The sequence below is a fragment of the Oncorhynchus nerka genome, linkage group LG22 (assembly GCF_034236695.1).
Source record: "Oncorhynchus nerka isolate Pitt River linkage group LG22, Oner_Uvic_2.0, whole genome shotgun sequence".
NCBI classification, from domain to species: domain Eukaryota; kingdom Metazoa; phylum Chordata; class Actinopteri; order Salmoniformes; family Salmonidae; genus Oncorhynchus; species Oncorhynchus nerka.
In genome coordinates, this window is record NC_088417.1 from 90203642 (window position 1) to 90217280 (window position 13639).

The 13639-nt window shown below is 40.3% G+C and overlaps 2 protein-coding genes across 3 annotated transcripts in view; both read left to right on the top strand.

Moving 5' to 3' along the window:
- LOC135563834 (uncharacterized) overlaps positions 1-5760 on the top strand; it is a 31428-nt gene extending 25668 nt beyond the window's left edge. Inside the window, 1 exon segment of the mRNA XM_065007561.1 lies at positions 4330-5760. Within this exon segment, the coding sequence (XP_064863633.1) occupies positions 4330-4386 (57 nt within the window). The 3' untranslated portion in view covers positions 4387-5760.
- Positions 5761-8977: 3217 nt separating this feature from the next.
- LOC115105981 (LIM/homeobox protein Lhx6-like) overlaps positions 8978-13639 on the top strand; it is a 30356-nt gene continuing 25694 nt past the window's right edge. The window contains exons 1-4 of one of the 2 annotated variants that reach the window (XM_029628540.2): positions 8978-9624; positions 10356-10424; positions 10652-10819; positions 12242-12363. In XM_029628540.2, the coding sequence (XP_029484400.1) occupies positions 9463-9624; positions 10356-10424; positions 10652-10819; positions 12242-12363 (521 nt within the window). In that variant the 5' untranslated portion in view covers positions 8978-9462. The remainder of the gene's footprint in view (positions 9625-10355; positions 10425-10651; positions 10820-12241; positions 12364-13639) is intronic. The other variant, XM_029628539.2, reaches the window with a different exon arrangement.

Consider the following 13639-nt stretch of genomic DNA (forward strand, 5'->3'; position numbering starts at 1 on the left):
TAATTATACTTCAGTATTCCATAGTAACATCTGACAAAAATATCTAAAGACACTGAAGCAGCAAATTTTGTGGAAATTAATATTTGTCACTCTCAAAACTTTTGGCCACGACTGTACACTTAGGCTGTCATTAAAACTTGTTTTTCAACCACTCCACAAATTTCTTGTTAACCAACTATAGTTTTGGCAAGTCGGTTAGGACATCTACTTTGTGCATGACACAAGTAATTTTTCCATCAAATCAAATTTTATTTGTCACATACACATGGTTAGCAGATGTTAATGCGAGTGTAGCGAAATGCTTGTGCTTCTAGTTCCAACAATGCAGTAATAACCAACGAGTAATCTAACAATTCCACAACTACCTTATACACACAAGTGTAAAGGGATAAAGAATATGTACATAAAGATATATGAATGAGTGATGGTACAGAATGGCATAGGCAAGATGCAGTAGATGGGATCGAGTACAGTATATACATATGAGATGAGTAATGTATGGTATGTAAACATTATATGAAGTGGCATTGTTTAAAGTGGCTAGTGATACATTTTTTACATCATCAATTTCCATTATTAAAGTGGCTGGAGTTGAGTCAGTATGTTTGCAGCAGCCACTCAATGTTAGTGGTGGCTGTTTAACAGTCTCTCGGTCCCTGCTTTGATGCACCTGTACTGACCTCGCCTTCTGGATGAACAGGCAGTGGCTCGGGTGGTTTGTTGTCCTGGATGATCTTTATGGCCTTCCTGTGACATCGGGTGGTGTAGGTGTCCTGGAGGGCAGGTAGTTTGCCCCCGGTGATGCGTTGTGCAGACCTCACTACCCTCTGGAGAGCCTTACGGTTGTGGGCGGAGCAGTTGCCGTACCAGGCGGTGATACAGCCCGACAGGATGCTGTCGATTGTGCATCTGTAAAAGTGTGTGTGCTTTTGGTAACAAGCCAAATTTCTTCAGCCTCCTGAGGTTGAAGAGGCGCTGCTGCGCCTTCTTCACAACACTGTCTGTGTGGGTGGACCAATTCAGTTTGTTCGTGATGTGTATGCCAAGGAACTTAAAAAACTTACCCTCTCCACTACTGTCCCGTCGATGTGGATAGGGGGCTGCTCCCTCTGCTGTTTCCTGAAGTCCACTATCATCTCCTTTGTTTTGTTGACGTTGAGTGTGAGGTTATTTTCCTGACACCACACTCCGAGGGCCCTCACCTCCTCCCTGTAGACCGTCTCGTCGTTGTTGGTAATCAAGCCTACCACTGTAGTGTCGTCCGCAAACTTGATGATTGAGTTGGAGGCGTGCATGGCCACGCAGTCGTGGGTGAACAGGGAGTACAGGAGAGGGCTCAGAACACACCCTTGTGGGGCCCCAGTGTTGAGGATCAGCGGGGAGGAGATGTTGTTGCCTACCCTCACCACCTGGGGGCGGCCCGTCAGGAAGTCCAGTACCCATTTGCACAGGGCGGGGTTGAGACCCAGGGTCTCGAGCTTGATGACGAGTTTGGAGGGTACTATGGTATTAAATGCTGAGCTGTAGTCGATGAACAGCATTCTCACATAGGTATTCCTCTTGTCCAGATGGGTTAGGGCAGTGTGCAGTGTGGTTGCAATTGCGTCGTCTGTGGACCTATTGGGGCGGTAAGCAAATTGCAGTGGGTCTCGGGTGTCAGGTAGGGAGGAGGTGATATGGTCCTTGACTAGTCTCTCAAAGCACTTCATGATGACGGAAGTGAGTGCTACGGGGCGGTAGTCGTTTAGCTAATTTACCTTAGCTTTCTTGGGAACAGGAACAATGGTGACCCTCTTGAAGCATGTGGGGACAGCAGACTGGCATAAGATTTGATTGAATATGTCCGTAAACACACCAGCCAGCTGGTCTGTGCATGCTCTGAGGACGCGGCTGGGAATGCCGTCTGGGCCTGCAGCCTTGCGAGGGTTAACACGTTTAAATGTTTTACTCACGTCGGCTGCAGTGAAGGAGAGTCCGCAGGTTTTGTTTACAGAGGGTCTGCAGGTTTTGTTTACAGACAGATTATTTCACTTTTAATTCACTGTATCACAATTCCAGTTGGTCAGAAGTTACATACACTAAGCTGAATGTGCCTTAAAACAGCTTGGAAAATTCCAGAAATTATGTCATGGCTATAGAAGCTTCTGATAGGCTAATTGACATAATTTGAGTCAATTGGAGGTGTACCTGTGGATGTATTTCAAGGCCTACCTTCAAACTCAGTGCCTCTTTGCTTGACATCATGGGGAGAAAAAAAAAAGTCTGGTTCATCCTTGGGAGCAATTTCCAAACGCCTGAAGGTAAGTATAAACACCATGGGACCACGCAACCGTCATACCGCTCTGGAAGGAGACGAGTTCTGTCTCCTAGAGATGAACGTACTTTGATATAAAAAGTGTAAGTCAATCCCAGTACAACAGCAAAGAACCTTGTGAAGATGCTGGAGGAAACGGGTACAAAAGTATCTATATCCACAGTAAAACGAGTCCTATATCGACATAACCTGAAAGGCCGCTCAGCAAAGAAGAAGCCACTACTCCAAAACCACCATAAAGCTAGACTACTGTTTGCAACTGCACATGGGGACAAAGATCGCACTTTTTGGAGAAATGTTCTCTTGTCTGATGAAACAAAAATAAAACTGTTTGGCCATAATGACCATCGTTATGTTTGGAGGAAAAAGGGGGAGGCCTGCAAGCCGATGAATACCATCCCAACCGTGAAGCACGGGGGTGGCAGCATCATGTTGTGGGGGTGCTTTGCTGCAGGAGTGACTGGTGCACTTCACAAAATAGATGGCATCATGAGGAAAGAAAATTATGTGGATATATTGAAGCAACATCTCAAGACATGAGTCAGAAAGTTAAAGCTTGGTCGCAAATGGGTCTTCCAAATGGACAATGACCTCAAGCATACTTCCAAAGTTGTGGCAAAATGGCTTAAGGACAACAAAGTCAAGGTATTGGAGTGGCCATCACAAAGCCCTGACCTCAATCCCATAGAAAATGTGTGGGCAGAACTGAAAAAGTGTTTGTGTGCAAGGAGTCCTACAATCCTGACTCAGTTACACCAGCTCAGTCAGGAGGAATGGGCCAAATTCACCCAACTTATTGTGGGAAGCTTGTGGAAGGCTACCTGAAACGTTTGACCCAAGTTAAACAATTTTAAAGGCAATGCTACCAAATACTAATTGAGTGTATATAAACTTCTGACCCACTGGGAATAAATATGAAAGAAATAAAAGCTGAAATAAATAATTCTCTCTACTATTATTCTGACATTTCACATTCTTAAAATTAAGTGGTGATCCTAACTGACCTAAGACAGGGAATGTTGACTAGGATTAAATGTCAGGAATTGTGGATAACTGAGTTTAAATGTATTTGTGAAGGTGTATGTAAACTTCCGACTTCAACTGTATACACCATCCATATGCCATCAATATGCCATATATACACTATCCATATGCCATCCATATACCATCAATATACCATGTCTGACTCAGAGAGCCATTCTGAGTAGAACCTTTCTAACATGATGGTCAAGTAATGGTCCTTCAACGATATAGTCTATTCATTCAACGATATAGTCTATTCATTCAACGATATAGTCTATTGATTCAACGATATAGTCTATTGATTCAACGATATAGTCTATTGATTCAAGGATACAGTCTATTGATTCAAGGATACAGTCTATTGATTTGTATGCAATTGCAGTTCCTTGTGATTGTCATGATCTCTCTTTGTCTTGTCAAGTCACCTTGACCAAGGCCATGTACTGGAGATCCCCTTCAGCTTTGTCTTTAACCGAGGCATCATTTTATTTTTCCGTCACTTCAGAGACTGATTGCCTCATCTCTGAGCCTGACCTCTGAACCTGTGTACTTACAGATAATGGAGGGAAGAGACACTAATCTAAATCATCTGAAGATAGAAATATGAGACAGATCACACATGCAGAAAATAGACCTGTGGCCCTAGTCTATCCGGGAACATATAGGATACATTCTAATAGAAGGACTTGCCAAATAGAAGGGAGTATTTGAGGGTCATGGTCATATAAATGTATGTCCATTGTCTATTATGACTAGTGAGAAACAATTATGGGTGTGTGTTTACTTTCAATGTAATACTTATTTCTATGTTACGTTGAGGAATAAAGGTTTTCATCCATCCATCCATCCATTCATCCATCCATCCATACTGGATCAGAAAGCTAACTTGTGTTTTTTGAAACCAGGACATGAACTGATTACTGAACCTGGTAAGTCTGATATGAGTCATTTCTGGTATACTGAAGTGTGTGTTGTGGTTCTTCTCTCCACAGGCTCACATTGCATCAGTCACGTGGGTGAAGTTGAGGGGTGGTTTTGAGAGGAATTAATACACAGTTCTATTGCTGTGCCTTTCAGCTTCCCCACAATGCCTGTGGATTTGACCAAAAACAGCACCAGACAAACAGTGACACGCTACCTGCCTGGTCCATGGTGCGACTGAGCTAAACGGGCTCCACTCTGGTTACCTGGTCCAACCATGGTGCGACAGTAAGCTAGCCCACCTCGAAGCTCTGCTCCCTATCTCTGTGGTTACCAGTTCAGGCTCTGCTCTGCTCAGCAGCTATGTCATGTGGGAGGAAGTTGCAGTTCATTCTCTAAAACCTCTCCTCATATCTCAGAACTCATATCTCATACTTGGCTCATCGCGCTCTAGCGACTCCTTGTTGCGGGCCGGGGGCCTGCAGGCTGACTTTGGTCGTCAGTTGGACTGTATTTTCTCCAACACATTGGTGCAGCTGGCTTCCGGGTTAAGCGGGCGGGTGTTAAGAGGCATAGTTTGCGGGGCATGTTTCGGAGGACGCATATGACTCGACCTTCGCCTCTCCCAAGCCCGTTGGGGAGTGATGAAACAAGATCGTAATTGGATCGCAATTGAATATCACCAAATTGTGGAGAAAATGGAGGTAAAATACAAAAAAAACATCATTTTACAAAAGATAAACATTTCGGTTTAGTATTTTAATTGCTTGACAAGGAAGTCCCTTTTGAAAGGAGCTGTTATAAAAACAAATGGCCTCTTATCTCTAATTCATACTATTAGTGTTATTACTGAAACAACCATGTCTAAGATTGACTTTTAGGAAGAGTCCTTAGGAATGTATTTTACTGTAAACTTCAAAAATACACTTACCAACCATAGACCTGTCAGTGTGGAGGAAGTGATGAAAGATAAACAAAGTTTCCTTTTTCCCCCTCCTCCCCCCACACTCTCTAGTTTGCTTCCCCACTCACTCACTCTCCTCACAGTCACGCTCTCCCTCTCTCTATTAACGCTCTCCATCTCAGTGACTCTCTCGCTCTCTCTATAACGCTCTCCTTCTCACAGTCACTCTCCCTCTCTCTATACTCTCTCTATAACTCTCTCCTTCTCAGTCACTCTCTCTTCTCTCTATAACTCTCTCCTTCTGTCACTCTCTCCCTTTCTGAATAACGCTCTCCTCACAGTCACTATTGCCTCTCTATAACGCTCCCCTTTTCAGTCACTCTCTCCCTCTCTATAACGCTCTCCTTTTCAGTCACTCTCTCCCTCTCTCTAACGCTCTCCTTTTCAGTCACTCTCTCCCTCTCTCTAACTCTCTCCTTCTCAGTCACTCTCTCCTTGTCTCTAACTTTCTCCTCATAGTCACTCTCTCCTTCTCAGTTACTCTCTCCCTCTCTATATAACGCTCTCCTTCTCAGTCACTCTCTCCCTCCCTCTACAGCTCTCTCCTTCTCACAGTCGCTCTCTCCTTCTCACAGTCGCTCTCTCCTTCTCTGTCATTCTCTCCTTCTCAGTCACTCTCTCTCTTCCCCTCTCTCCTGTACAAAGTACAAGTGTGACGATCCATGCGATTGAGGCCAAGCTTCAGATGATGGAGAACCCAGATGGAGAGGAGTACCAAGGCCACTCAACCTACATGTACAACAAGCCCCCAGAGAAGAAACACCTACAGCCCTACAGCAGACCCTTCTGCAAGTTCAGGAGATGACACAAATGAGATGGAGACAGACCATCCAACACCTAGGCTCGAACAATTCCGGTAACTTTCCCAAAATGTCCAGGTTTTGCAGAAATCCCAGTTTGAAGATTCCCAGTATCAGAAGGGAATAGGCAGGAAATCCAGAATCCTCCAACCAGAATTTGTGGAAAATCTGGTAATTTTAGTAAAGTTACTGGAATTTTAGTAAAGTTACTGGAATTGTGGTCAAGTTACTGGAATTGTGAATATTGTCTAACTGTTAAGTTATTATTCCACTTTGGCACTCAGGCTACTTCCACTAGTCTGTTTGGACTATCATGTTTGGCTTGGTAATGACTGCAGTTTGCAAGAGCACAAACAGATCTGGGACCAGGCTACAGTGGGAGAGGTCAGGCCACCAAACCAAAACCTCTGTACTGTATGGCTTCAGGTTTGGCTTGGTAATGACTGCAGTTGGTAAGAGCACAAACAGATCTGGGACCAGGCTACAGTGGGAGAGATCAGGCCACCAAACCAAAACCTCTGTACTGTATGGCTTCAGGTTTGGACAGACAGCACAACAAGCCATTTGACAGGTGAAAGCCTCACATTGTCTGCTTTATTTTGAGCTAGTGTGTATTCTTACTTGGGAGAGGAGGGATTTTTTATTTGAGTTGTTTTTCTAATCTTATTTTCAATCACTTTTAACAGCTATATATTATATGATGTGTACAATATCACACCTTCAATTTATCTTACTGTTGTTTATTTTTGTCATTGTAATGTTTAATTTCTCTCTTTGCTGTTTAGTGTTGGGAGTTTGACATTATTAGCCTCAATAATTACCAACTTTCCAGGGCACGTCGTCACAAAGCGAATCAGAGTAGGAGTGCTGATCTAGGATCAGGTCCCTTCTCTTATTCATTATGATTATGATGTAGAAGGGAAGCCTAGATCAGCACTCCTACTCTGAGATGCTTTGTGAATATGGGCCCTGATTTAGTGGATCATATAATGTTTCCTATACATGCTCAGTCCCTTATTCAGCATGTTATGTTGGTCTGTAGTCACAAAAGGGAAGACATGGCATAAAATTGTGTCTTTTGAAAACTGAGTAGTTGTCACCTTTCTGTGTTTCTTGTGATCAAAAGTCATAAATGTATTTAATTAATGTTTGTTTGAGTGTGATTTGATGGCAACTTTGTACAATTGGAACTATTTTTATTCATGCTATGACACCCAGTAAACCAAGAAACTACATTGTCACTCAACTCATGCATGGTTCCTTCATTAAATAGTATTTTTATTTATTATATATATATATATATATATATTTGTTTTTGTTTTAGTTTGTTCTCCTTTTGAGTTCAATGTTATGCCCATATGTTTCTGTATTGTAGCCTACTTGTTGTTTTTTGGAAGTGTTTACAGGGCTGTTTTTTTCATCCCATAATTTGTAGATCTGCCAAATGGTTAGAAGATTTCCATCGCTATTTACCACTCCTCATCAATGTTGTGCACAGTAGCTCTATCCTCAATGAGGTTTTAATGTAATACCAGTCCTCAGTATAGTCTCGTCAAAAAACGCGAATTTGATTTTCTTCAATCACGAAATGAGTCACTTGATATCCCATGTTTGTGCTGCCTCACTGCACTCCCATTTAAATGTGTTGCAGGCAGCTGAAATGTAGGTGTCTATTTGATGCCCGTGTGAATGGCGCGTGATAACTCTGCCTGCAGCCTGAATGGTAAGAAACGGACATGATTCATTTAGCGATCAAGACCTGTGAGATCATTTCATTCAAACGTAATGAATTACCAGACTGGATCAGTTTAAATTAGGCTTTGCTTTTAAGAAATACAAAATAAATGTACAGTGAAATTATAGCTAAACCCTGATGATCGAAACAGCTTTGGTAACATCTTAAACTCTTGGTGCTCATTTTGAACGCCTTCATTGCGGTGATGTCCATGACAGTGGCAGATTTACCGCGAATATTCCAGATGCGCGCTGTTCTCAAACTGGTCAGCCTTGGTCTGTATATTGTCCTGATTATCGATCATTTCAAGCATGTATACATTAACTATAAGACTAGTTGGTATTTTTTTATGCTTGATGCTGCAGGGCTGTGTTCCATTGAAGTTGTCTTTTTCATAGCTAAACAAAGCATCTACAGATTCGCCCTCAATATATTATTGGATTAAAAAGCCTATATATTTGGGGTGAGAATGAGATGTCTTGTCTATTTATTTTGTGTCAAATTTGCAATAGATCCTCTTGCAGAATCAAACATGTACGTTTAGTTGAATCTTTTTCTAATCAGCGATAATAAATGAACCCCTATGATAACAATAATAATCAAAAAAATGAACTAATTTAATAATAAATGTATGTCTCGTTTGAAATCTTATGTCTATTTAGTCTCACAAACTCCAAGAATGCAATAGAATAAATGTATAACATTAATAATTCAACCTTAACTATTTACGGTGCATAATTGTGTTTTTAATTTTGCAAAATGAAAAACAATGATTCGATGAAGTGCTATGTTTCTCAAGACTATCCACTTTTAAATAAGTTTACAACAAATATTTAATTAAATCATCTCCAGACAGACATGGATTACTTGATCTTGTGATCAAGGGTCATACATGTATTTCATTCCTATTTGTTTATGTTTGGGTGTGATTTGATGTCAACTTTGTAAAATACTACAAAGTATATATAGCCTAACTAATATTATATATAGGATTACTTATATATTGTGAAATTCTAACATAATAAGTCGAAATAATACAAATCAACACCTACCATAGTTTTTTCAATTAAACCTAAATAAAAATAGCCGTGAACCTGAATCAACATTTCCCAGTGTCAGACTTACTTTCATTTTTAAATTGGTTATTTCTTACTAACAAAAATGGACAATTGAGGAAAAAAAGCTCCATCGTAGCAGTGCTCTATCAGAAAGTTCGTGTACATGAGCCGTATATAGCCTATACCTTTGCATGATACAACAAGTTTACCCTCCCCCTCCAAACAAGGGGCGCAACTAAACTTTCACTTCAGATGAGTTGCGCTTGGAGAGACGGTACCCTGCCTTGCTCTAGTTGTCTCGCGTTCTTGCCGATCTGGCGCAAACCTGCCAACCCATCCACTTCCTGTAGACAGCAAGTCCATCCCTAACGGAGGAAAACAAAGAGGAAGGAAGAATTGTACTAAGTGTTCTAAATAACGCGTTCTGAAGAGCAATCTCCACTTGCCGGTCCGTCCGCAACACCCAAGAGCTCCGTCATATAGGTGGGCTAGAATAACGTCTTACGCTTTATATCGCGTGTGTGCTGGGAGGCCGTTGCGTCGATCGTTGTGTAGAAGGAAAACACGCTGTGGGTGCAAAATAGAAGTGTATTAAAACCCCGAAGACCTATGGCACGGATGATACCATTGACGCTCAACTTTTTTGCATGAAAGAGAAATCAGTTCAAAGCGCTGAGTTTGGGAAGCGAACTCAACCTACGTTAAGCTATATCAGAATACCAAGTGCTTTCATGTATTGGAAAAATGAGGTCTTGGCCCCTCTACCAGAGGGAGATCAGTTTTTATCCGAAGGAATTCCCGCAAAACAGGTAATGTGACGAAAACTAGGCTATACAATGATACTCTGTGTAAATATATATGCGTAATAAAAAGTATTAGAAGATGCTCGATTGCTTTCTGGTAAACCACACATTGTTCGTTGATATTGTATAGACTACACTGGGATCTTACTGCTAATCTTCTGTCTGCTGTCATCATGTTGCTTTCTTAACTGAAACGGTTTTTTGTGTCTTAAAGTGGAGTCAGGAATCACTGGTTGTGTACAAAGATCAGCTGCGCAAGGAATAGGCACGCGCGTCTATTATGAACAGTGTGATTTGCAGTCCACCCTCTTCAACATGCCAATTCGCCAGAGAAGAATTCGATTTTAATTACTGCCATTACAAATCAAATGTGCAATTATTTGGGTGGCCCGTTGCCTTTTCTGATTGACAGTTGAAATTGACACTTCGGAGTCCCTCTTATCATGAGCATTTCAAGCTATTTGTAATTGCAGGTCGTTTTTTTCTTCGTTTCTCTGGATTGCGAGGAAAATACGACTACTTTAAGAGGCATGGGTTAAGTGAAATGGCTTCATTAAAACTGGGGCTTTTGTTGCAGGGCCCAAAATAGCCTACAACAGTTGAAATCGTGATTATTGTCTGGACGCTTTATATAGCTGCAGGGCTGCAATGTCTCTCAATGATTTCATGGCTGGAGATGGAAGGAACTTTAGCCGCGAGTTGACTTCGATTTCTTGCTGTTAAACCTGGTCTTGTAGGTCATTTCTCCAGGAATGCAGCAGAGTGCACCCGGTGCCTCGCGCTGTGTGGAAGCCGAACACGTCATGGTAAGAAGTTATTCCTTATTTTCAATTTCTGCAATGCTGTTATTATGGCATCTGAAGCTAAGTGTTTTATTGCCATGCGTAAATTGTCATGTTATTGCTAAAGATGCATAGGCTAAGCATGTCTCGGGTCATGAAGGCAGCCTGTAGGCTGTAATATTTGAAGTATGATGGCCCAGATGTGTTTACAACCTATCCATGTCCTTATTATTGTCTTGTTTATCATGCAGTCTCACTCTGACGGGGAATCCCACCGGTCGAACACGCGCTCCTCCCCGAGTCCCCCCTCTACTCCATCTATCTGCTCGCCTACCTCCACCGCCTCCTCGGTGCTGTCCACCCGGAAGAACGTGTGCGCGAGCTGCGGTTTGGAGATCCTGGACAGATACATTCTCAAGGTGGGAGTGCGCATGTTTTTGCCTATGCAAGAGTGTGTGCAAATGTAAACATCTAAAACCCCTTTTATAGCGTTTTTTTTTCTTCACAACTTTCAAATATGTTTGATGTATTTGGCACAAAGCCATAGTCTACATCCATGTTGGCTATATTATCTTCCGTACGAAATGTTTAAATATAAATATGAATATAAAAATAAAAAAGCATACTCCAAAATATGAAAAGCAAATATAATTTTGGGTTTCTGAATAACCAGTTTGGACATACATTTATATTCTAAACATAGGACAGGACAGTAGCCATAGATCTATGGGCCAGTATCATAAATCGTTGTTTTTTCTGTCTTTCAATTTCACATCAAGACCTCCCAGCCTTGCGTGCACTCGCGTGCTTCCAAGTAAAAACAACTGCTTGGTGTGTTTTGCAGAGATGCAGAAAGTGTGTTACTAAACTACGAAGATCATTTAGTCCGCTATCTGTCTCAATTTGTCTATATATGGAAACGAGGCATGTGGAAATGATCATATCAGGAATTGACGGGATGAAATGCATCAACCATAATAATCTTGAAATAGGTTATTTTCTAGGCTATTTCTCTTTCAATTATATGAACATGTCTGCTTGCTTCTCTAAAAAAAAATACTCAGAAAACCTCAAGCAAAATTATATTTGATGCATGTGATTTTTAGTCTGTTAAATCATCTATTCTAGACCTAGTGCTGCAAGGACATACTCCTTTATTTTGAACATTGCCCATTTTCTTACACGAAGAACGAAGTATAGAATCATTTTTGAATAACATAATGCTCATATTTAACTGATATTTAACTTAACTTAGTTCGGTGACAAACATCGGGGAAAAAACACAATTATAATATATTGTTTATAACATCTGAATTATCCTTCAACAGAATACACGGTTTAGGAATTATTTTAACTTTAACGGCACTAGTAAAATCAAACAATAGTCAACAATTTCGTATAGTCTGCATGTAGCCTGTGTGTGCACGATCTATCTGAAGTCAAATGGCCAATTGAACTATGATATATGTCATCAAATATCGAATTAAAGGTTACCGGACAGAGGGAAACAACAGAAATGTCATACTATTTTTGTAGCACCACCAAAATACCAAATAAGATATGGATGTTTTTTATGGGAACAAAATTCATTCATTGCAAAGGGGAGAATAGCCTAAATGAATATATGTTATTTTACTGTTGTCTATTGTGTTATTATTGGCTACAATTGGATTCATTAATTTGAATGCAAATCCATGGCATAATATTTGAGAAATATTATTAAACGGATAGTTTGGATACCGGATAGATACCAACAGAATATTAATGTGTTATTGTTATTATTACTATTGTTATAATTATAATTATTTCAGCGTTTTTTTTTACCACTTTTTGTTTTGCAGGTGAATAACTTGATCTGGCACGTGAGGTGTCTGGAGTGTTCTGTCTGCCGGACGTCGTTGCGTCAACACAACAGCTGTTACATCAAAAACAAAGAGATCTTCTGTAAAATGGATTATTTCAGGTAGGGTAAGTTTTTTTAACTTTGTTTTTAAAATATTATTGAGGTTAGGTTTGCGGCTGCCTGCCAAATGAAAACCTGACTCCTTTGCGTGTGGCCATGCAATAGTGAGATGCGGGTTGTCTCATTTAATGGGTCAATGTTTTAACAGGTATACAAAGCTTGAGCACAATAGGGGTTGGAGTTAACTGTGGTTAAGTTTTACGAGGACCATCGTTGAGGCTACACCATTGGCCTAAATATTGAGGTGTTACAAAATCATTTTGATTCTGATTATATAGGATTTAAATATGCAGGGTGCAGTGGGATGTGTTTTGAAGGAATTATACATTGCTGGGATATAGAGGCCTACATTCATTCTCAAGATGAAAATTCGATCAATGCAGACTACTTCTTTACCATACAGTTTTGAATTTAAAATGTATTAAATCATACAATTTATAAAACAACAACAACAAAACAATTGCAAAATGCCTAATATTATTTTGAAGTAATAGACCTATCAACAACAACACCGATGCCTCATCAGTAATAATGATGGTAAGACACTATTATTAAACCACAACTTAATTTGTATAGGTTTACACGTTTTAAATTAAGTGATTGTACACCAATATATTATTTATTTTAATTTTTTGATAGGAACCTTTATTTAACTAGGCAAGTCAGTTAAGAACAATTTGTTATTGTTTTGAATGTAAAGCCCATGGATCGTCAGCTCAGCTCGTCTTTTGATTTAAAAATGAAAGTGAGATCAACTGATTCATCTGATTGTAATATGGGATACTATTTGTCATTCGATTGTTATCTAACCTCTTGTTAGTGTCTTTGTGCCAGTAAAGGCCAGTAAATAGATTAACATTATAACTCATAACATGTATGAGTTATGACCAAATAGAAATCCAGACAAATCAATGATTTTGAGAGATTGTCTAATTGTAACAAAAGACAAGAAAATATTCACAGTAAATTAGAATGATTCTAACTGCTGCTACCTGGAAGACTACCATTTATTTGTCTATTTTTTTATGGCAGTGGTTCCCAACCATGGGTTCTAGGACCCCTGGGGGTACTTGGTCTATCCACAGGCGGTACTTAGGCCTACTGGTAAAATGCACATGAGGGGGGTACTTCAGGGGTACAATGGGCAGAGCAAAATTCAGTTGGTGGTACAGTAACTGAAAAAGATGGGGAACCACTGTCTAATAGCATGCTGTCATACACCCTTTCTACAGTTTCTACACACAATAACACCATTCATCATTGCTTTCAATGCTAT